The sequence below is a fragment of the Phasianus colchicus genome, chromosome 4 (assembly GCF_987193195.1).
Source record: "Phasianus colchicus chromosome 4, bPhaCol1.hap1.1, whole genome shotgun sequence".
Classification (NCBI taxonomy): domain Eukaryota; kingdom Metazoa; phylum Chordata; class Aves; order Galliformes; family Phasianidae; genus Phasianus; species Phasianus colchicus.
Window position 1 is genome coordinate 17879070 of NC_143439.1, and position 24013 is coordinate 17903082.

A 24013-nucleotide genomic window follows, 5' to 3' on the forward strand; every position below is an offset into this window, starting at 1 on the left:
CTTGAGCTAAATCTTTAAATTTATTAAGTATACAGGTGTGCTTGCTAAGTAGTTCCATGACTGAAAGGAACAATAGGTCAGTTAGACACAAATATGCAAGTCAGATACAATTAGCTTAGTTCAAGTCTTATATTTAAGGAAATGCCTTCAGAAAGGGTTGTTTATAGAGAGATGATCTACGTTTATTTACAATTCCACTAAGACTATCAGGTCATATGTATGAGTTCAGAGCAATTCTTTGATTTCTGCATCCCGTCTCTAGTATAACTAGATGTAACAAGGTCAGAGAAAAAGCATAATAAGACACAAAGTTGGGAATTGTAACTACTTTATAAGAACACTTAACCTATCTGTGCAATTATTGATCTGTGCAATGGGAACATGTATTTAACTACAGCCAAAATCTGAGGATTAATTGGTTAATGAATTCATAGAACCCTGAGCATAAAAAGTGTACTGTGAATGTTTTCCCATAGAAATTTCTCCAATACCTAAAGAGAGAAAGAGGGGAAGAAAAAAAAAAAAAAAAGTAAATTCATTGCTTTAAAGAATAGTGATAGTTCCATCAAGAACACAGATAATTAAAATCATATTAATAGATTTTTAGGTCTTCGTTTTCCCCATGAGGCCAGGTGTCCCTATTTTTTTTCCTTTTCCCCTTCAAGCAGTGTCCCTGACTCAGTTGTCAAAGACCAAGAAGCAAAATTGCCCATCCAGCTTTGAACTTGATACCTGCAGTGGAGTTACAAGGTTAAATAAATGGGATGGGTTTTTCTTCTCTCTCTTTTTTTTTTTTTTTAAGCTGAGCATAACACTTCAAAAAGATTTTTTTTTTTTCCACCCTTCCTCCCCCCCTCCCCCCCCCCCCCCCCCAATGTATTTTTAGGTTTCGTGCACTCCTGTCTATGTCTCTTCCTCAGTCCCAGTTGAAGATTTCAAGGGAGATGAGAGCTCTATTTTGTTTCTCCCTCGTATTGCAGATAGGGGGAGGAGGTGGTTATTAGAGAGAAGCGCGCTCGCTCGCTCTCTCTGTTTCTCCCTCTCTGGCTGATAGCACTTATCTCTCGCTCTCTCTCCTTCTCCTAGGTGATCCATTTCTAGGCAACGTGCTGGCTGGTGCCGGAGCCGCCAGCTCTCTGCATCCCACCAGCAAAGGGAGCTCCGAAAGCAACCTGCAGACCATCATTGCTTTCTTCTGCCGTGCTCCGGGCACTCCTCCTCTCGCTCCTGCCCTGTCCAACCACTACCTCGCGCGACAGAGACTGCACGCTGGGCTTCATTTGCAAATTTATCTGTTTTTTGCCTTTTTAGTTTTTTGTTTTTGTTTTTCTCCAGTTGTGGGAAGCGATTTTTAAGCCGAGGGTGGGGGGAGATCTCTGCATTACTATCCGCATTACCTTGAAGTTCACTTTGTTTTTTGGCCTCCGGGGGGGCTTTTCCTGCAGGAATCTGGCTGCTGGCACCGGGATCGCCTGCCCTCCCGCTTCCCCACTCCTCCTCCCTCCCTGAAGGCGAGCTCCTTGCTGCGGGCTCCCGGGGCTCCTCCGGCCGAGAGGGTTCGTTCGTGTGTGTGTGTGCGTGCGTGCGTGCGCGTGTGCTCGTGTGTATCTGCGTGTCTGCGCGGTGTGGGTTGGAAGTTGCCGTGCAGCAGCCGGGACCGAGCGGCTCTCTGGACCCGGCGGAAGGATGAGGATGGTCTGACCGGCAGAGGCGGCTGCTGCCCGCGGCGGCGCCCGGGCTCGATGGATTTGCTGCCGGCTCCCCCAGCAACTCTGCTGCCCGGGAGTCCTCCGAAGTGACGCGGGCTCTCGCCGAGGGGAGAGGCGCCCGGAGCCCCACTCTCGCTCCTTGCTCAGCCGCAGCCGTGCGCTTGCCAGCGGGATTTACGCGCTCCTCCGGCACCTCAAACTCTTGGGTTTCCTGCGCCGCGCCATCCTCCGCGGTGCCATCATTTCGCCGAGAAAGCCGTCCTTACAAAGCCTGGAGCTCCGCCGGAGATGGAAGTTTTCTCCCTCCTCCTGGTTGTGTCCGTCTGTTGGACTCGAACCTGGAAAGCGGCGATTGCAGATTCAATCATTCATATCGGTAAGGGGGTGCTGCGTCTGCCGGTGCCGCTGGATACTTTTTCAGCTCTCCTTTGCATCCTCCTCTCTGTTGGCAGGCTTCCCCCTCCCCGCAGCCCCCGCTCTCTTTCATCCCTCTCTCGCTGGCTGTGTGTTGTTCGCTCCACTCCCGTAATTGCTTCCCGCAAGGATCTCGGGCGTCCTCCTTTCCCCCTAGCGCTGTGAGGGAAGCTTTCTTTCCGGCGGGGTACGTGCGTGCTTTAGACCTTGAGGTTCCGCGCGGCTACCGCTCGTGGGGTCCGACGCTCGGGGACACTTCCTCGCTCTCGCCAGCCCCTCAACCTGCTGCCCTCCTGCCCCGGGCCGAGGGCGAACCTTAGGTCTCTCCCCTCCCCAACAGCACGACGGCCAAGTGAAGCCCCCCCGCCCTTCTCTCCCTCGGCGGAACAGGTGGTTTGGCAACGTGAGCGCTTCCCCTCCGCGAGCGGCCGGCCGCAAGGGCGGGTGGAGGGTGGGCTCCTGCCCCGCTCCCCCTCCTCGATACCCCGGGCGCCTCCCGCGGCCGCACCGGGAAGGATGCCCGGCTTCCCCGATGCAGGAGGGGGGCGGCTGGCGGTGGGGTGATCGCGATACTCGGCTCCACCCGCACCTTCAGCTAGGGAGGGAGTACAGGGCTTCACCCGCCGCTGCTATCCGGAAGGGTGCCCCTCCGCTGGCTCAGCCTCGGGGAATGTGCGGCCCTCCTCCGAGCGCTGGAGGATGTCCGCAGCGGGCCGTTCCTCCCCCCACCCCCCCGCCGGTCCGGGGAGCAGCGGGCGCTGCCCCCGCTCCGCGGCCGCTCGCCCATCTGCAGGCTTTGCACGCAGGCGGTGCCGGAGCGCGGACTGGTGGGGGCGGCGGTCGCAGCGCTGCCCCGAGGAAGGGGCATCTGGGGCCTCGGGGGGGTCCCCTGGGCGGTGCCTGCCCGTTGCCGGGGGCGGCTTCATAAACATGTCTGCCGGTGGGGCTCTGTGGGAACGGTGTTTGTAGGGCCCGGCCGGCCGGAGCTTTCTGTAGGACTCTGGTTTCTGCGCTGACCCCTCCCTCCTTCCCATGCCCAAGCCCTCGAGCGGCCGCTTCCCCGAGGTGCCGCAACTTTATAGGGGTCAGTACTCTTTGCTGAGTGCGGCTGGAGCGGCGAATATCTCACAGGGGAAGCAGCGCTAGGTGCCCTCCTTTTAAAGGGAGAAGGACTTCTTTTAAACATTTCCTTCTCCTAGCTGTAAACTGTCGAAGCGACACTAGGAGACGGTCTGCCTTACAATTTCATACTTGGGAGCTTGCAACAAAGTGGTCAGGATTTGGGGGTAAATCTTGGCTGAGTAATAGATCGGGAGTTTCTCGGCGATTTCCTGCCCCGATTCCTGGCTGAGGGAGCGCTGGGCTCTGCAGCAGCAACGGGGGAGGCGACAGCTTTTCTGTTTTCACGTTAATGGCATTTTGGTTTGTTTTGCTTGTTATATACTGAGGATGCAACACATTTTACCGTTTGTGGTTTTTTTTATAATGCCATTAGTGGTTAGATGCATCAGCACAGTAAATCCTTGCTGGGAAAAAAAAAAAAAAAAAAAAGTAGTTTCTTCTCACACAATTAATTTTTCTTGAGAGACAATTAGTACAGTTGACAAGGGGATTAACTCCTTTTATAGACTGGTTTATGTTGCCATGAGAATGGTAAATTGATATGGGTTGCACAGAGCTTTAAATCTATTGAAACGAATATATTGTAAAGAAATGACCTTAATGTAGAACTGTGCCAACAGTAAGTGGGGAGACATGCAAATGTTCCAACTTGTACAGTATCCTGTGTTGAGTGACCTGAGTGTTCTGACCACTTCTGTCTTCCACTTGTGCCGAGTGAACTTAAGTATAAAATATTTAGAGATAAATAATGAACTGCATTTATCTAAATGAGTTATGAAAAGGAGCAGCAGAGGACTCTGTGAACAAATTGCCCACAGAAGGACTCATAAAGCCAAGGAAGAAAACAAAATGCTCAGTTCAGAAGAAAAGGAATACTACCAGAGGCAGTACTGATGCCTTAAGGCAACAAACAAAGCAAAAGTGGTATCTTTCCCTAATTCTACAGTATTAGTAAATGCAAGTGAAAAATGTTTTTCTGTGTATGGGGGGGGATGCAGTCATAAGAGATATCCTGCTACCTGTGCATATCATTTCTCTGGTGGCATTGATGGTACTTTTTCAGTGCAGCACACTAACTCTTCTTGGCTGCCTTTGATATGTTAACAGGAAAGAAATGTTTACTGTACCAAAGTATGTAACAACTCAGCTGCTCCCGAGACAATGACAGAAAGTGTTGGAATTAGTGGGCAGGGATAAAAGAATTGGTGATGGTGGTGGGAGGGGAATGGTGCCTAGTACTCACCTATGAGATATGCTTTCTCACATTCCTGTCCACTGAATGATAATAAGCTGCCACTTCTGACCATTTAGAGCAGGTCTGCGCGTGTGTAAATGTGCACATTTAAAAATAAGCATTTTTCTATATCGTAATTTGGATGTGGGTAGGGCTGTTTGTAGTCTGTACATTTCTGCTGCCCTGCTGTTACAAATAGAAGCTGGCAGTTGAGAACGACCACACTGAGCACCGTTGTGAAAACGTTGAAATGAATCGAATCCTCTGCAATTTTCCTCACCTCTCTATGTAAAAGAAAGAGGCAGGGTTACCATGTCAGAGCTGTGCGATTCTGTCTTATATTGCTTCCCTCAGCCCATGCATTGATTGAGTAATTTCATCAGCCCCACATTACTTGATTGCTTAGAAGTTTCCTAATGATCTGTATGCTGTAGGAAGAATGTGACAGTCGTGAGTGGAATGGCAATGATTTTGTGTTTTATGAGGCTATTCAAAAACTCGCTGTGATTTATGTAGCTGGAAAGCTCCAAAGTCTTTGAGATTAGCCACGCTGCCTGGTATTTTCTTCATACATCAGTTGTCCCACACTTCTCACTCCCTAAACAGGAGTTTAGAACCCTGCTTTAATTAAGCAGGGATTAGGTGGCATTCCTTGTCAACTGCACAATTTGTGTCTGCTTTGTGTTTTCTATAGTTGATGGTCTTGTGCTTTTATATTTTGTATTTTGCACTCATTCTCATTTCTTCCCTTGGCATACGTATGTAGTAATGTATTTGTATATGCATATGGCTTATCTATTGTGCATACAGTAACATAAATGCAAACGTGTGTATTAGATGCAGCAAAATCACCTAAGGCAGAGGTGCAAAAGTTTTTGCTGAAAAAAAAAAAGCACTAAAGTATTTTTAAAGACTAATTCAATGCAGCACTGCACAGCAGTAGTTCAGATACCCTGATTATTGCAAGTTGTTCCTTTACATTCATTAGTGGTTTCAGCCGTGGGCACTTAGCTGTGTACTATCAATAGCTTTTTTATTTCCAGTGTTAAGGTCAAACATATATGTTTATGTTAGTATACATATTTACGTAGTATTTAATATGTATATTTATTACATGCACTTTTCCTTTTTTTTTTCCCCAGGAGAAAAAAATAGGTCTGTTCTTCCCTTCCCTTCAGCTTGTGTTTGTGGGCCAGGAGAGGAACATTGCTTGTGTTAGGCAAACTCCAGGCATTGCTGAGTCCTGAGCTGTTTCATGCTCTTAAGGTCTTCTGTACCATAGTACAGAAGTACCAGTGATATCAGGGCATTTGCAACATGGGTCTTAATACTGAGGTGGTAGTGGCATTGCAGTAGAAAAATAAAAAAAAAATAAAAAAAAAAAAAGTGTAAGAGAAAGGTAGTTGTTTTGTCTGGTGGTATTCACATCCATGTTTTGTCTTGTTAGTTGTTTTAGTCCAGTGCTCTTGGTTTGTTTTGTTCTTTGCACTGGTAATAGAAATTTAATTTGATCTGCTGTTGGTAAAGCCTTGTTGGGAAGTATATGATGTATGTCAATGTTCATGTGTATTTTTTGTAAAGCTCAGGACAAGCAAGTAAAATGGATTTATTGAAAAAATAAATCCCAAATTTGTAGGTGCCTGTAGTGCCTGCAATACCTACAGATGAGCTTTCATTTCTCTATTTTTCCTGCTGTATAATGTACCAAGATTACTCGCTTACTTTAAACCTACCTGCAGCCAAGGAGTACAGTGTGCTGTGGCTTAGCAGCCAATAGAGTTTGTTAGCAGCTATATTTTGTGACACATGCAGTGTTTCTATCTATATGCACTGTTTCTTAAACTCTCACTTGGAGCTTAAATTTCCACTACATTCCAATCCTTGGAATGTGTTTTAGTGCCAGCTACTCTGCTGCAACAGAGGGATAGTTTTCCATTCTTTGGTCTATGGCTTGCTGTCCTCCAAAGGTCTGTTTGCCATTAGGTGTCACTGCTTTCTAGAGTGTTCTTGAGTGATCATCAGGGCCTGATCCAGTGTCTGTCGTGTTCCAGGTGAGTCGTTTTGTCACTTCAGAAGATTTTTAACTGATCCTGTGGATTGCTGACTATGGCAGGCGGCTCCCTTTCATGTTCTTAAATAACTCTTACCATTATTTCAACTTCTTTGTCCTTATGTAAAGACTGAGGGGAAAAAAAAAAAAACAGCCATCCAATTTCAAGTGACTTCCTAACAAACGCCTGACATAGCAATCACTGCGGCTGCTGCTGCTGTGTGCTTTCAGATGACTACTTAGGGATGCACAGAGCCTTTATTCTCACAGTGCCATCTTTGGAAAAACACACTGGAGAAAAATCTTTTAAGACTGTGACTACATAAACCTACCAACTAAGGTTCATTTAACTTAATGAACAAAGGCATTAAGTATGGTTCTTTTCCACTCCCAGGCCCTGTAAAGCAAGTGGTATTGGCAGGAGATGACTTTTGTAAGCCATTAGGTTACTCCCTAGATATAGACTTGAACTTACATCATTTTCTTCCATTTGATATATAGCTATCTATAATCTGCCATGACAGTCTGTTTTTTGCTGAAATTTATTGGAGGCTTTTGCCTTTTGAGGTTTCTATTTTTACTCTTTGTCACTGCTGCTCAGTTGCTTGATCTTATTTCAGCAGGCTAGCAATGGTTTTAACAAAATGATTTGTACAAAAGAGTACAGGGCTATCAATTTCCAATTAATTTTCCTAATTAACTGAATTACGTATTAAAGCATGGCAAAACTCTCGTTATCTGCCTACCCTCCAAACATACTTTGTGTTTTATGCCTTCAATGTTCATAAAACTTACTGAACATAGCTAACTGCTTTTGCTCTTTGGACTCAAGTGATCAATAGGAAGAGGAAACAATATTTATAGGATGGTCTGTATTTTGAGCAAATATCAGAAAATAATAACAATTTGAAATAATGTTCTGTAAAAATATATTACAATACATGATAGCCTGTTATATGAAATATTAACTTTGGGTGGCATGCTGATGAGGCAAATCAGGATATCTGTCTGCATCTACAAAGTCAAATGTCACCTTCATTTTTTTTTCTTTTTAATTAACTTGAAATCTAGGAGGAAAAAGTTAAAAAAAAAAAAAAAAAAAAAGTTATCCACACTGGTGAAATTGGAAGAAAACTTTGATTTCAGAGGCATACTTGCCAACCTTGCTGAAGCCTGTTCAGCTCTGCACCTCTGCAACCCATAGATGCTGTAGTCAGATCATGCTTTCCCTCATGCTGATACCCATCTCTGACAGCCCTACATATTCTCATTTATTTGTGCTGCCTATGAATGCCAAGAAGTGAGCGTGGAAATCACAGCTCAGCACTAAAGCATGACACTCAGTTGGCCAGCAATCCTATTGTAACAGCTGGAAACTGGGCATGAAAACTGAAGTTTCTCTGGAGCATTTTGTACCCTAGCTGACGGGCTGTCTAGCAGCTAGCTTCCTGCTGGGCTTCTGGGGTACAAGTGCTATCCATTTCCTTTTGTGATGTTATTCTGTCTTCCCATACCGTGAATGTTAAACATTCGGTACCACTTTCCTGTTAAGTGAAGAGGTTGGCATGAAACTGGCCTTCTTCAAGAGCTGTAGAAAATGTTATATGAAGCTCTGGACTCTGCCTTCTTGTGCAAAGCCCAGTTTCTTCACCAAAACTTATTGTCTTGGACAAAGCAAAATGCCCCTTCACTCCTAGTAGACTACTGGAGAAGATGCAATACTGATCTACAGGAATGTCATACTTGGTACTGAGTATGTGCTAAATGCATGTTAAGTGTGGCACTAGTTAAACCATCTTCAACACCAGATGATGAGGGCACGGTTGAAACCACCAGAGGCCAGGTCTTGCCTGGCTTATTCATTTGAAGCAGCTCACAGAAGAGAAAGAACTGTTTTCTCTGATGCAGATTTTTAGTGATATGTACTTGACATAGAGGTAGTAATTTAAACACAGACTATGATAGAATTAATTAGTAGAATGATGGGTGAGAAAAAGGTGTCTTTCTTGTGTTATGTTTTATGTCCATAAGTATCTTCCCACGGGTGTCAGAAGGACTCTTTCCTTTGTTATTCTTTATTATAGGTATCAGGCTTTGTTTTCTGGTTATTGTTTACCAAGTGATTATGTGAGAGATGGAGGACCAAGGGAGAGATTTTCTTGTGCCTCCAGCCGCTATAATTAATAATGGTGTATGTGATTTGGAGAGTTATTACTGATCTGTATAACATGGAGGACACTAACTGAATTGAAGGTTAGCAGATGAAATGTAGCAGCATTTGGATGGCAGTTGTGAAACTTGGCAAAGGAGAGGGCTTGGAATTGTGTGGTGTAATTCTGCAGGGTTCAAAATCTACATCCTGGTTTTAGTGATAATATACTTACTTCAGCAAAGGCAGTGTTTGGTATTCTGTATTGTACTGCAGCGTACTTCAGCTGGAGAGCCTTGTTCCTGCTTTGATTTGGATAATTACATCAGCTCAAGGAAAGCATATTCTATGAGCTCTAAGTGTTGCATTTAAAAAAAAAAAAAAAGACAATAAAAATTTATACTTGTGTAATGAGAAAGGATAAAATAGAATAGTTACTAGAGTATTTTTGGACAGTATTCAACTTACAGTGGAAGGCTTGGTGAAGAGATGAATACAGTATTTTTTTGGTCAGTTTTTTGTAATCTGATGGATATCCCATTTATATGTGCAGGGTTAGATTTAAAGTAGGTTCCCATTGCATACATTAGTTTTGAAATGACGTGGAAGTAGGGTGGAAAAAAAGATGAAAGGGAAAAGTTTCCTGAAAGTTATGCTGGGTATATGACAAGTTATGCTCAGGAGGAAATAGAAAAGGAAGCTGAGTAAAAATGCAAGGAGCAGAAGAAAATAAGATATCAAAGGCAAGAGACGCTAGTTCTCTGTTTCTGTTTTTCCAGGAGCTGTGTAATATTCCTGTAAGTGCTATACTAAATGGAAAAGTTCTGAACCAGAAAGGGGAAAATGTGAAGACATAGAATTTAAATGAAGAATTATATGTGTATTTTAACCTATTAGATAACACTCTGTGCTGAAATGCTAATTATTCCTAATTGTTATATTTGCTTTACCCATGAATAAAATATCACATATCTAATAAAATATGCAGTGAAAATCTCTATAAAATTCCTCTCGGAGCCTTTCATGCAAATTTAAAGGATTTAATCTCTTATTTCTTCATTGCTTTTTAAATCATTAACTTTCTATAATCAGTTGGATTGCTAAGGCCAATATCCAGTGAACCTAACAATAATTGCTTGTTTTGCAGAGCAATTTTTTTTTGTTAGTCCAACCGTATCCTTCTCAGAGGCTTAAATCAAGTTGGTGATTTCATTATAATAATTCACTTGCAATAAATCAAAATCAAGTAGCACCATTCTGGTGCTGGGGAAAGTAGCTCTGGATGAGAGCTGCCGAGAGAGCAGAGGATGACACATCAGCAGACCTGAATATTGGCCTGGATTTGCTGTGCCTCATTTTTCTTTTACACAAATATAATAGTGCACACTTCTGCACATTGATGTTAAATAGAGGAATGAGAATGTTCACGAGGCAGGCTTTCCTGCTTTGCCACTCCAGTTCTCAAATGCTGTGCTCAGGATCCAGGTTTGATGACAGAAGGTAACTTGATTTGTCTTTTAAGTACTTAGTCTGGCTGTAGAGCTTTGCCTCCTGAGGGACTGAGGTTTTTTGAAGATTACAGAAACATAGAATCATAGAATGGTTTTGGTTGGACCTCAAAGATCTTCCGGTTCCAATCCTGCTACCACAGGCAAGGTTGCCAGCTGCTACCTCAAGTACTACATCAGGTTGCCCAGGGCCCCATCCAACCTGGCCTTTAACACCTTTGGGGTCTGTTATAGACTGCCTAACCAGGATGAAGAGTTGGAGAAAGCATTCTATGAGCAGCTCGTGGAAGTCGCCATCACTTGTTCTCATGGGAGACTTCAACTTCCCCGATATATGTTGGAAATATAATACAGCACAGAGGAAGCAGTCCAGGAGGTTTCTAGACTGTGTGGAAGATAGCTTCCTTATGCAACTGGTAGGAGAGGCAACCAGGGATGGTGCCCTGCTAGACCTGGTCTTCGCTAACAGAGAAGGACTGGTGGGAGAAGTCAAGGTTGGGGACCATCTTGGGCAGAGCGACCATGGAATTGTAGAATTCTCTATTCTTGAAATTGTCAAAAGAGTGACCAGCAAAACTACTTTCTTGAACTTCCAGAGGGCGGACTTTGATCTGTTCAGGGTGCTTGTAGCACGGGTCCCTTTGGAGTCGCTTCTTAGGGGTAAAGGGGTCCAGGAAGCCTGGACGCTCCTCAAGACGGAGATCTTAAAGGCGCAAGAGCAAGCTGTCCCTGAGTGCCGTAAAGCGAGCCATAGGGGTAGACGACCGGTGTGGATGAGCCAGGAACTACTGATAAGACTCAGGGAGAAAAAGAGAGTCTATGTCCTCTGGAAGAAGGGACAGGCTACTTGGAGAGATTACAAGGGAGTAGCTAAGGTATGCAGGGAGGAAGTTAGGAGGGCAAAAGCCCAGCTTGAACTCAGATTGGCCACTGCAGTAAAAGACCATAAAAAATCCTTTAATAAATATATCAATGGCAAAAGAAGAACCAAGGATAATTTTCATCCTATACTTGATGCGGCAGGGAATGTGGCCACTGAGGACAAGGAGAAGGCTGAGGTCCTCAATGCCTTCTTTACATCTGCCTTTAATAGCCGGACCAGTTATCCTCTGGGCATTTTATGCCCTGATCTGGAAGTCTGGGATGCCAGTCAGAATATACCCCCAGCGATTCAGGTGGAAACAGTCAGAGAGCTCCTCCTCCATCTGGACTGTCACAAGTCCATGGGATGGCCTACACCCTTAGGTGCTGAGGGAGCTGGCGGGGGTGATGGCCGAACCGCTCTCGGCCATCTATCAGCGCTCCTGTTTAATTGGAGAGGTCCCTGAGGATTGGAGGCTTGCTGATGTGACTCCCATCTTCAAGAAGGGCTGTAAGGAGGATCCGGGGAACTATAGGCCTGTTAGCCTGACCTCGGTACCGGGGAAAGTAATGGAGCAAATCATCTTGGGTGAGATCGCACGACATGTGCGTGGTGTCCAGGGGATCAGGCCCAGCCAGCATGGGTTCATGAAAGGCAGGAAATGCTTGACCAACCTCATCTCCTTCTATGACTGGGTGACCAGACCAGTAGATGAAGGAACGGCTGTTGATGTAGTCTACCTAGACTTCAGCAAAACCTTTGACACGGTCTCTCACAGGCTGCTGCTGGGGAAACTGGCTGCCCGTGGCCTGGACAGGTATACACTCCTTTGGGTAAGAAAGTGACCTGTTTCAAGTGGTGTCCCCCAGGGGTCGGTAGTGGGGCCTGTCTTGTTTAATATCTTTACTGATGACCTAGACGAGGGGATAGAGTGTACCCTCAGTAAGTTTGCAGATGACACCAAGTTGGGAGGTGGTGTGGATCTGCCTGAGGGTACGGAGGCGCTGCAGAGGGATTTAGATAAGCTGGATCGCTGGGCTGAGGTGAATGGGATGAGGTTCAACAAGGCCAAGTGCCGGGTCCTGCACTTTGGCCATAACAACCCCATGCAGCGTTATAGGCATGGGGACGAGTGGCTGGATGATTGTGAAGAGGAAAGGGACCTGGGGGGGGTGGTTGATGCTCAGCTGAACATGAGCTGACAGCGTGCCCAGGTGGCCAAGAGGGCCAATGGCATCCTGGCCTGCATTAGAAACAGTGTGGCCAGCAGGAGCAGGGAGGTAATCGTTCCCCTTGGTACTCAGCACTGGTCTCTCAGAGAGTGGTCAGGCACTGGAATTGCCTGCCAAGGGAGGTGGTGGAATCGCCATCCCTGGCAGCGTTCAAGAGGCGTCTGGATGAGGAGCTGTGAGATATGGTTTAGTAGCTTGTGGTAGCAGTGGTAATGTGAAGATGGTTGGACTAGATGATCTTATAGGTCGTTTCCAACCTTGTGATTCTATGATTCTATGATCTTCAGGGACAGGGCTTCCACAACCTCTCTGGGCAGCCTGTTCCAGCACCGTACCACTCTTTCAGTGAAAAAGATGCCAGTTGTTTTTCTCAAGTGAGGAGGTACTATTGCAGAGTTTAGTACTGAAATCAGTCTGAAAGTTACCTGGCAGTACAGCCTGGACTGAAAGTGCACAGCAGAGAGATCTGTGGACAAAACTATTAAGCAAGGACATTTATTGCTGCATGCTCTTTGTCTTGTTTCCTGCTTTAGAGTGCTCACCCTAAATGTTTGAGAATATTTTAAAGCTATTTTATTTACTGGGTAGTTGTTAAAGGGAAAAGGAGGGCAGAAAAGATCCATTTCTCACTCAGCAAAGCCAGTTTAGGCTTTCATTTCTTTCTCATGCTCGTGGTAGACAGATGTGACAGTAGCTGTATTGTGTACTCTTAAATACATAGGTTGCACTGAAAGTAATGCCTCCTATTTATTTCCGTGGAAAAAACAGATACAAAGAGCACAAGAACACTGTTTGATAGAGCAGATAATCAGCTACAAAGCATTGTTTTTCGACACAGTCACCACCACTAACTGCATTTTTGTCAGTGATGAATAAGAACCTGCATGCTGCGCTTGTGAAAATATGCACCAGTGGAGGTAACCCACTGTCACCAATGCTGAAACATACTATCCACCATCTCAGTGTGCTCACATTCACTGTTTTTAGTCTCCATAAATGTTCAGCAAGCATTGATGAATGTCAGTGAGTGCAACTGTTTTTGCATGGAAGAATTCAGTGACACACCTTTGCTTCATATGCACTTCCATGTCAGACGCCATTTTGTCAGACTGCCCTTGTGCTGCTATCTGTCATACAGGAACAACGTGTAATGAACATTGGTGGAAAGGCTTAATGTCTACTACCATACCACCAATAGCCATTTATGTAGTTGAAGGCCAACATAATAAATGTGGAGGCATAGCTTTTGGGGAAGGCTTCCTGTATTTTTTTATTTTTTTTTTTCTCTTCAAGCAAATGAAGTTAAATATGCCATAACATAAATATCAGTTATTTGGACAGACAAATCTGCTTTTTCTTTCTCTGAATTGATCTCTTTTGAGATGTACAGTCCCCCCACTATTCAGTCCTATTTCAACTCTCCCCTTTGTGACCACGTAGAAGCAAATACTACTGCACTTTATTCACCAATGGTCTTCCTGTAAGTTTCTTCTAAGCATACTCCTCAGGTGCCATCTCTGCTCTACAGCTTTATAACTAGCAATGGGGAATGTATTTATGTCTGTATATACAATGTTTAAATAAGTGCTTTTTCAGTAAGCAGAGGAATTATTTTTAATTTTACGATGAAATTAGTTTCTATCTTATAAGTGACAATGCAGGGATTAGGGAGGTTTTTCACTTGAAGGCAGGAAGTTGTAACGTGAATATAAATGCAGTGGCACCCCACTGTGTGAGAAGCTGTACAAATGTGGAACAAAAAGTTGGTCTGTCAGAAGATTTCAAGGTGTAGTGAAAGAGGAGGCTTGGATCTCTGCAAGCCAGACAGCTCCTACACCAGGAAACAAAGTAGCAAATCTTTTGGTGTGTTTTGAGAGACAAATTCATTCATTCATGCTTGGGAATGATCACCGTGTGTACACAGGAGTGAAAGTACATTGATATATCTTCAGGGATGTACTGACAGGACAGGTACGGTGTGGCTGATGGCAGTACTTCCCTGGTATGTCACACAGGGTAACAAAGATTACAGTAGTGTGAGTTAAGACTACTGACAGGAAACAGGGGCTAGCAATGCTCTTGTAATCGCTACCTACAATGCTTGATTGCCAGTGAAACTGGTTACATTGGCAAAATAAAACAGTCCTTATCTTATCAACTGTGAGCATTTTACTCTGTTTTTTAGTAATGCAGGAACTATTTCATACTTTCTGCACATGCATTCCCTTTGTGTCTTTTGTTTGCACGAATATTTCACAGCACAATTTTAGAAGACATCTAGGTAGAAGGAAAATCCCTTCTGGGGAAGGTGGAAAAATATGCTGCAAAATACTCTAGTATGTTTAAAAGAGCTATTTAAATAAAATCAATGGTTCTGAGAGAAACTACATCCTCGTTAGTTAGCCACATGAAATTTCTAGAAAGCTATCTAAGTATTCAAGCAATGTACGTAAGTAATTCTGTGACTCCTTGGAGTAACTCTCCCGTGACAGAATTGTATTGCAGTACAACCTGCAGGTGGGTGAGAAACACATATCATCTTGGAAACGTTCTCTTACTTTTGCTTGTAATAAAACAAACAAACAAACTCTTGCAACCTGTTTGAAATATTGACTACTTAAAATGGCTGAGGGGACTGGATAAGAGGGAAGTGTGGCCTATGTATCATGTATGAGCTGGGAAGGAACAGTCAGTGGCCCTGATTGTTGCCATTATAGTGTCTCTAAGACATCAACCACCATGGCCATGCCTGCCTTCAAGGAGAGGAGGATTTTGCAAGTAAAGGGCAGAATGAATCTTCAGGAACCAAATCTTTCTTGCGACTTTTCTCTGCAACAGGCAGTCTCTGGGAACAGGGGTAATGTGGGTGATTTTGGTGATGCCTTCTCAGAGGGACCATTGGAAGGGGATGGAGTGGTTAGTGGTAGTGACAGCTGGTTGAGTAGTGAAGGAGTACAGGATGAATTTGGAGCCCCAGCAGCAAACTAGGATCATTTTAAGAGGGTGACGGATAATGTGACCTTGTTTGGAAACAAAGCCTGAAAAATTCAAGACAGAGTATATAAAGGTGGTGTATGTGCATACATATAAGGAAAGTTGGGAAATCCAGAGGTGTGAAGCACTGGGCTGGCCCAAATATTACTGAGAAGACAAATAGTATAATATAATATTGAATAATGTAATACAAACAATGGGTTGAGAACAATATATGTGGAAGATAATACAGAATTTAAAGGAAACTAAATTATAGATTAGGATGTGTGATTGTTTCTTTGTGTCCAGCCTCCATAATTTCACTGTAGAGTATTTGATATGTGTGGTACGATCTTTATTTTTTTTCTTTAGCTGATAATTGCACCTGGTTAATTTACAGAAAAATTAGATCAATTTTATCTTCATATTATCTTGTACAGTTGTACACAGATATAAACAAGTGCTGAAGTGCCATCTTCCTCCTCAGCTCCCAGGATAATTCTGAGCGTATTGTACCTTCCTGTGCCTTGGCATTATCCCTCTGATTAAATAATCTTCCTCTGTGCAGCAGTTTTTTTTTGCTGCTCCGTACTGTGCCTGCATGAAAGCTCAGCGTTTGTGGCTGGTGAGTGGGAGGAAGGGATGCACACAGCCACAGCTTCTGCTCCATTGGCTTTTGACCTAATTTAGGAAGGAAGGAAAGGGAAAATAATGCATCATGCTTCTGGATTCAAAGCCTGCGGTATCTTTCAAGGAGAGAAAGAGAGGACTAGCTTTCTCCTTCTTGAATAGCTGCATAGTTTGCCTTAAAATTTAGATATCTAATCAGTGAAAGTCCGGAGTGGTGAGCGGATCTGCTTCCATGTTTATCTGGTAGCATGTGTCTTCCTTTGGGCTGTTGAGACCAAAGCCTGGTTTTCTTTCAACATCAGCCTTGATTAGCCCTGCTACAAAGAAACTAAGAGACAGCCACTGACTTGCGTTTCCTTTAAATGAGGCACAGTGAGACTTGGGGATAATAGGTTTTTAGTTGTATTTCTGTTTGAAATCAATGATCTTTGATAACAGTACTGAATGATGTATGGAAGAAGGAGGTAAATATCTCCTTGGGGAAAGGTAAATAATGATAGTACTTAGAAACTGTTATTGCTGAAAATAATCTTCTGCAGGATTTGGGAGTAAAAAATGCTGTTCATTAAAGTATTGTGGTGTTTGGTTTTTTTTAAGCGCTTTTTTAAAAAAAGAGATGCATTTTTTCTCCATTTTTTTTGTAAGACTTTCAAACGTCCCTGAAGCCAGTATTAACTGGGGCTTTGAATTGTGTCAAGTAAGGAGTGTAACTGTTTTCAGAAAATACTAAGTTTATAGACTTCTACCCAAAACACAAAAGAGAGAGAGGCTAACTTTATTTATAAGTAAACAAGATCCTTGCATCATTTTGCAGCAATAGCTTGGAGTAACAAAGCAATTGTTGAATTGAAATTGAAATTGTTGGTGTCTGTGCTTTGGAAGTGTTAAAGTCATTGCAGTAGTCCCCATTCCTTCATTCTGCTAAATCCTCCCTCTGGAACAAGCACAAAATTCTTTTCTTTTCCTTCCATGTTGAGGAATCCTGCACTGAATAAGCAAATATTTGCTATTTATGAATAACCAGTGTTTGATTTTTGAGACTACTTCAGAAATAAACACCATGGAGAGGTATTTTTTTGTGTTTCTCATGGTTTTAGCAATTCAAGAGACATTCTCAGTTGTGATTAATTTCACAAGTTCCCCTGGACCAATTTGTATTCTAATATATGTTATCATTTTTAATATACTGTTTCAAAGACTACTTCACATGATGGTAAGTGGACAGCAGCAGCTGTAGCTATATGCTTTGAAATGACTCTTTTATTGAGGGGTTTGAGAAGTATGTCTTGGAGCTGTTGCATTAAAATTCTGAAGTGTTAACTTACATGTAATAATGCTGTGACAAAGTGCTACTACCATCTGCTAGTAAGGATCAGTACTACTTAAAAATCTCCATATTTCCCAGAAAGAGCAGAGGAGTCGCAGTGTGAAGAAAGTCTAACTAACTCTAAATTAATATTTAGTTCAAGGAGCTACAAGCTCTTTGTGGGAACCACTGCCTACTGATATTTTGAGTAACACACTCAGCTCAGATAAAGGAGTAATTATTTGTGGTATATGAAAATAGTGATGCCTATTTCTATTGCAGCAGAATCCTTTCTAATTACAACCACTTCTCATTCACATCACAGTAACAGTGCAGTGGTAACTACACATACAGTTTGTATAGTGAGATAAAAAGGGAGTGTGCTCACCGTGTGTACTTAAAAAAGATTCATTGATGAGCCATTCCTTATCATTTAGCTCTCATGGACTGAGAAACAGTTGTTTGCTTAGTATTCCTTTGGGGTTTTGAACACCACTTAACCACTCAGCCTGTTCTGTATGTGAATGTCAATCTACACTTAGAGAGTGATCTGTGGTTGAAAATGTTCTCAGTAGCAGAATGTCTCCATTCTCTCAGCTGAACATGCAGAAATAATTTAACTTCTAGTAAGACCAGTTTTGAAGCTGTTCCGAAAGTCAGTGTAACTTATTGGTATCTGTTATAAAATGATTTGTGCAACAGTATTAAGGCTGCTTTACTCATATTAATAAGGGGCTAAATCTTACTTGTTATTTAAAGATGGGAATAAGAAGAAAAATCTAGTAATGACAGGCTGTGTTTAGTTGTTTTATATCCTAGCTCAGTTCAGCGAATATGCACGTGTCTGTTGGTGCAATGGCTATCTGGTCCACTTAGTAAAGACATGTTAAGACCGGTTTCTATCGATAACATATCGGCTCTTGCCCTTTATGCTTTTTATTTATTATTTTTCCTTGAAGAAGTACAACTAAAACTTTCTGCTTTTTTTAAGAATCTGAGCTCTTTCTCTTATTACTTTAGGTGTAAAGATCTCAAGCAATTCCAGTCTGCCCTCAGTAACTCACACTGTTCCCAGGTTTTCACATGGAAGGATTAATCACCTATGAAGCTTCTTGCTTAAGCTGCTGTAGAGCCAGGCTAAGTGAAAGATTTCTTAGCTGTCTGCTGCTCAATCCAAGCAACCATTGTATTGTACTATCACTGAGAGTTATTTTACTTTATTCCATTTGAGAGAGAGGATACAGAGAGGCACCTTCCATTGTGATAGAAAATGTTTACCTGAGGCACAGTGAATGGAACTTTGTCTTATTTTAAGGGTATTTTTGTTGATTTTTGTTTGCTTTTTTTCTTCTTCTTTTTTTTTTTTTTTTTTTTTTTTTGTTGTTGTTGTTGTTTACCCTGGAAGGCTTTTCTTTCATTTCTTATCTGATTTATAAATGAAAAAGCAAGAATAGATGGATTTTTCTACTCATTTTAGTAAAGAATAGAATAGACTGATGAAATAGAAGTGGCCAGCTCACACTCACCAGCCAGAAAAGTTGCCTCTGCAATGGAGCTTCATGCTTATTGGGTGCTGGGTAACCTGTATCATGACTACCATGGAGCTGTTTCTGGTAACTAATCCGGGTCATAGCTTTGTGTCAGATTGTGCATACTATGGAGCGGATGTAATGTTACCCTTCTTTCAAACCTTTCCAAGTAGACTGGGGTATGGTCCTGACTACCTTGACCCTCCTGCTTTGTGTGCATGCTACTGCCTACCTTTCTTATTTCCAAAACCCTTATTTCTTCTCATCTCCACAATATGCAAATTTGCCCTTATTCTTCTACCACAGATGCCACTTGCAGGGGAGAGTAAAGACTTTACATGCAGAGCAGTGGTTTCCTGTGCTTGTGAAATGCCAAGGGGCAAAGCCAAGCAAGAAGACAGTTTTCTGCTGCTTGGCAGATACTTACCACAAGCAGTTGTTTGTCTCGGGCCAGTTCCTCCAGAGTGAGTTTGATACCTACAATGACATTTATCATCAGAGTACTTGTATTGCAAGAAATATCCTTGGGCTTTTTGAAGGTCCAGACCTTTAAGATAACATGACTGTATGTGGTTGCAGTGTAAGTACTTATGTTGGGATCTGGCATAGCAGTAGCAAGGAAGGGGAGAAGTTTCTGAGGCAACAGCTTTTCAGGCAACAGCTGTCACTGAAACTTATAGCTAAGCTACAAGAAATGTAGTGTGTTCCCTGTTGCTATTCATCTAACAGCATTGCTTAGTGTTCGTGTTGTGTTAATAGTACAGTCCCACCTGAGATCACGGCTCTGTTTTATGTGCTGCGTATGTAGTAAAACGTGGTCTATGGTAAAGTTCCTGTAATCTTGCTGTCTTGTTGTTTCTTGTCAACTTCATTTACTTGGTTTTATGCCCCAGGACAATGCTCTTGCATTCATGTTTCCAGAAAGGCGAGAGAAAGCTTTAGTAATAGTTTTAGCCTGAAACCATGTAGGGAAATGTTTCTACTTCTATTACCTCTTATTTTCCCCATCTGTGCTGACAGATTATATTTATTAACACAACATAATTTTTGGAGCCAGAATCAAAATCTTCTTAAAATTGATTATTTATCAGTCTGTTCCTCATAAAATAGGATTTTTGGATTCTTGCTGGTGTCATTTCCACAGTATGGCATTGGTTTAAGTCCTAGGGCTAACTTTCCTGGGCAGAGTACCAAACTCACTATTCCTTAGTCTGCTGTTCTGTATACAGTATTCAGCTGCTTTTATGCACAACAAAAGTGAAGATCAGATAAGAAGATTTTTTTTTTTCAGTTTTCTAACCCGTAATCATAAATTGTGCAGCCAAGAAGTTTATGCAATGACAAAACAGATTTTGCACGCCTTTGTTTTTATGTCATGTGAAACAGTGTTTTTGCCTTCACCTGCTGACCACTGAAGCATCTGACTGTGACTACAGCTTTGAAATCTTCTCAAACTTATTTTTTTTTTCCTATTCTGCAAAGATCTGAAAACATATCATCATCTCATCTCACCTGCTGAGCAACCCAGACAACATGTTCGCTTGAACCTGTTGCTGGATCCAGATGGAACTTTATGTTATTTCTTTTTAGGTAATAGCTCCTGGTGGAACAGTCATAAGGATAAAGATTACTGCCTTACTTCTTTTTCTTATTTCTAGTGGGAATGTGACAAAGGGACAAAAGTTTTAAAGCAGATGCTGGCTGCTACATTTTCAAGTGGTGCATGTAATTCATAGCTCACCTGATTTTCATTATCTCTGGAGGTTGTGGATGTTTGGCCACTAACAGAGTCTGATAGACATGATTGTGTGGACAATAGGGGGAAAAAACTGGATTTCCAGGAGACACATTGCCAGAGCTATTTAAAAAGGGGAAAAAAAAAAAAAAAAAAAAAAAAAACCAAAAAACGACGAGTATACCTTTATTCTTATAGATGATAACTTTACAGTAAACATCGTGTCCTCTGCTGCAAAACATTTGGAGAAATGCTTGTGTATCATTAGCCCTTAAACCTGTTTGCTTTTTTGAACTCCTCTTAGCATGACTTATTCTGTCAGTATGAATCATGCCATTGGCTTTACTGAACTTCGGATCTGATTTATCTGATTCTTTCTTGTTGTTTTATACTTCCCCTCTCCTTCTCATGTATTACTTCTTTGATTTTTTTTCTTTTTTTTCCAAAGTCATTAGTAGCTGCCAGTACTCATAAGCAGCCCCTCAGGAATGCATGTGGAGTATTCACGAATGCATCAGTCAGAGAGAGTGCTTAGGGAAATTTTCACACTTCTAGATTTAAACATAGGTGAAGATTTCACTAAGATATTATTCCAGTGATTGTTCTGATCTGTTGTGTTGCTTTTTGTATTTTTGCCTCAAGATGTGAAAATGTGATTCAGTATTTAGTTTCTTTTCAGTGGGCTTAACGTCCTTCTGAAGCGCTGATTGCTGTCAACAAGCAAAGACAGACAGGATGGACTACTGGTCTCCACAGATGTCTGTCCAGGGCAAATCTTTTTTTTTTTTTTTTTTTTCTTCTCCATGCTTAGTTCATTTGAGTGAGAATGCGTATTTCCACCGACAAAAATAGAGACAAAAAGTGATTATATAGTTGAGGAATAAAACTAGAATATATGAAATGTGGGTTCAGTTTTAGATTCTTTTCTAACCCTAAGGAAGAAACACAATGATTGAAGAATGTGAACTGCCAAAATGAAACCGTCAGGGCTTCTTATACATTAGAGTTGCTGAGGCGATATGATTCCCTCCTCAGCCTTTGTCTTGACTTGTTGAACTTTGGTTTTTGCATGTGGATAGTTATATCCCTTCATCAAATACACCCTGCCTTGTCAACTGAGTTTGCAAGCTCTGTAGGTTATGCTCTATCTTGCACTGTGTTGTATCACAGAACCACAGAATGATCCGGGTTGGAAGGGACCTCAAGGATCATGAATCTCAAACCCCCTGCACATGCAGGGCCACCAAGCTCCCCATTTAATACCAGACTAGGTTGCCCAATTCAGTCTGGCCTTGAACACCTCTAGGGATGGGGCATCCACAATCTCTCTGGGCAGCCTGTTCCAGCATCTCACCACTCTCATAGTAAAGAACTTCCCCCTGACATCCAACCTAAATCTTCTTCTTGTATGTCCTTGGCCAAATCACAATGACACTATATTTCAGCTAAGAGCTTTAAAGTTTACTGTACAACTGTTAGTTGTAAAAATGGTTATTTTTGCATCATTGACTAGAACAAGGTATTCTGTTTCAAGAATGCAAAATTCAGAGGCAAGCAGTGAGCATATTCTATGATATGCTTCCAAGACAATTGTTTGTGAGTGATGGAGCAAGACTGTTCACTCACATACTGGAGGGTGAAAAGTGCTGGAGTGTTCCTGTTACTAGCATAAACAGCGGCTTTGCATGCAAGTTAAAAATATATATGCATATTTATGAAAGCCACCAGCTTCTAGCTTGTGTAAAGTTGGCTATGACATGTTTTCAAATGGTATTATAAACACATTTCCACAGATACATGGAACTACCTCTTTTTTATTTTATATGTTCTTATTAGCATTGTTGGCTAACTTGTATTATCTGGAGGAATTGTTCTACTTTGCATTTTCGTCACAGATTTCAATAAGAATCTGGAGTACTCATTTTGAAAATGTAAAACTGAAAATTATAGGTTATTCCCTGATTTAGCAGATGAGTTTTGTTTGGCTGGTTGTTTTTCCTCTGACATCTACTGTAATTCCATCAAATAGCAGGCTAATTAAAACGGTCATATTTCTGCAATGCAAAGCTCAATCAAGTGAAAATATTAAGGCACATGTAGTAAACATGAATAGCTAGCTACAAACTGTGCATTTTTGAATGGATGCTTACACAAGATTGTTGTACACCCTTTAAAATATATACAACGTTCAAAACAGCCTTAGTAATCAGTGGAGTTTCAAAATAATGCATACGTGGAAATAGTCCCCCGTCAACAGTGTAAATTGTCTGTATGGTCATTGCTTATGTTCATCTTTCAGATATTTGGGGGGAAATCAGTTCCAAGTCATTGATAGACATAAGCATAAAAAAAATAATTATACTAATAGAAAAGAGGTAAGCCATGTTGTCTGAGTGGAGAAGTGCAGATTTATTATTTTTCTACTGAATATGCTGTATCCCTTTCTAGTTGTTCAAATAATGCCCACCGTAAAATTCTTAAGAATGTCCTGCTTTGTGCCTGCGGTTTCTATAACTGTAGACTCATCCTTCTCACCTGGCTGTTCTTGTGTTTACGTCTGTCCCTCTTGGTCTGTCTGTGGCAGTAAACTCCACTTAACTTTCCCCACCATATATATAGTTGCATTGTGCAGGTGTACGAGGTACCAGTACAGAGGATATCAAATACTGTATGGGAACTGTTGAGTCACTGCCTGAAACTGATTGATCACCTGAGGCAAGGACTGAGTCAGCCATGGGAGCACAGGTGAGGGCAATTCAGCTATGTGACTGAAAGAGGTGGAGCCTGACTGCACCTCTCCTAGACTCCATTTAAGGGCTGACTGCTACTGGGAAAGGCTATTTTTTTGGAGATTCCTCCTTTTGGAGTATTCTACTGTGAGCCTGGGATACGAGTAAGCATTTCATTTTTTGATTGTCTGTTTCCACCACTATAATCTGTGGTTATATAAACTGGTAAAATACCATCCTAACCACGCCACTCTTCTAACTGTACGTTAGTTAACTGTACACTCCTCTGTATGGAGATGTCTGTATGCTGCAGTATACAGCACGGTTTACTTAAGTATTTAAAAGGATTAAGTTTGAATGAGCTTCCAAAAGTTTGTGTACTTCACAGCTTATTTTAAAATAGTTCAGAGTCTTCGTTTGGAAGTGCCTTTAAAATAATGAATATTTTTATGGTATTTTGTATCAGGGAAAGCAGTATAACTGTAGAATTTTTTTAGTTACCCAACATTTGTATGTATTAAATATTGCACATGAATTCATATCCTGGGAAGATTTGGATTGTTTATTATGCTAGTTGGATTAATCAGATCCTGTTTAAAACTAATAGAAAGAAATGTCAGTGCTCAGTGTAATACTTTAGCTTTAGGAATATCTTCTGAGCAAACAAGATCAGATTAGCAGCGCACTTCAGAAGTAAAGAATAACATTGTGGTTAAAGCACTTGACTTGTACTTGAGATTCCAATTTTTTTTTTTTTTTTTTTTTTTTGGGATCTTTCCATAATTTTTTTTTTTTTTTGGGTGACACTGGGCAAGTTACTTACTTTGCTTT

General features: G+C 41.9%; 1 protein-coding gene across 1 annotated transcript in view; it reads left to right on the forward strand.

Moving 5' to 3' along the window:
* Positions 1–1952: 1952 nt before the first annotated feature.
* GRID2 (glutamate ionotropic receptor delta type subunit 2) overlaps positions 1953–24013 on the forward strand; it is a 690114-nt gene continuing 668053 nt past the window's right edge. Inside the window, exon 1 of the mRNA XM_090138802.1 lies at positions 1953–2085. Coding sequence (XP_089994928.1) covers positions 1998–2085 — 88 coding nt within the window. The 5' untranslated portion in view covers positions 1953–1997. The remainder of the gene's footprint in view (positions 2086–24013) is intronic.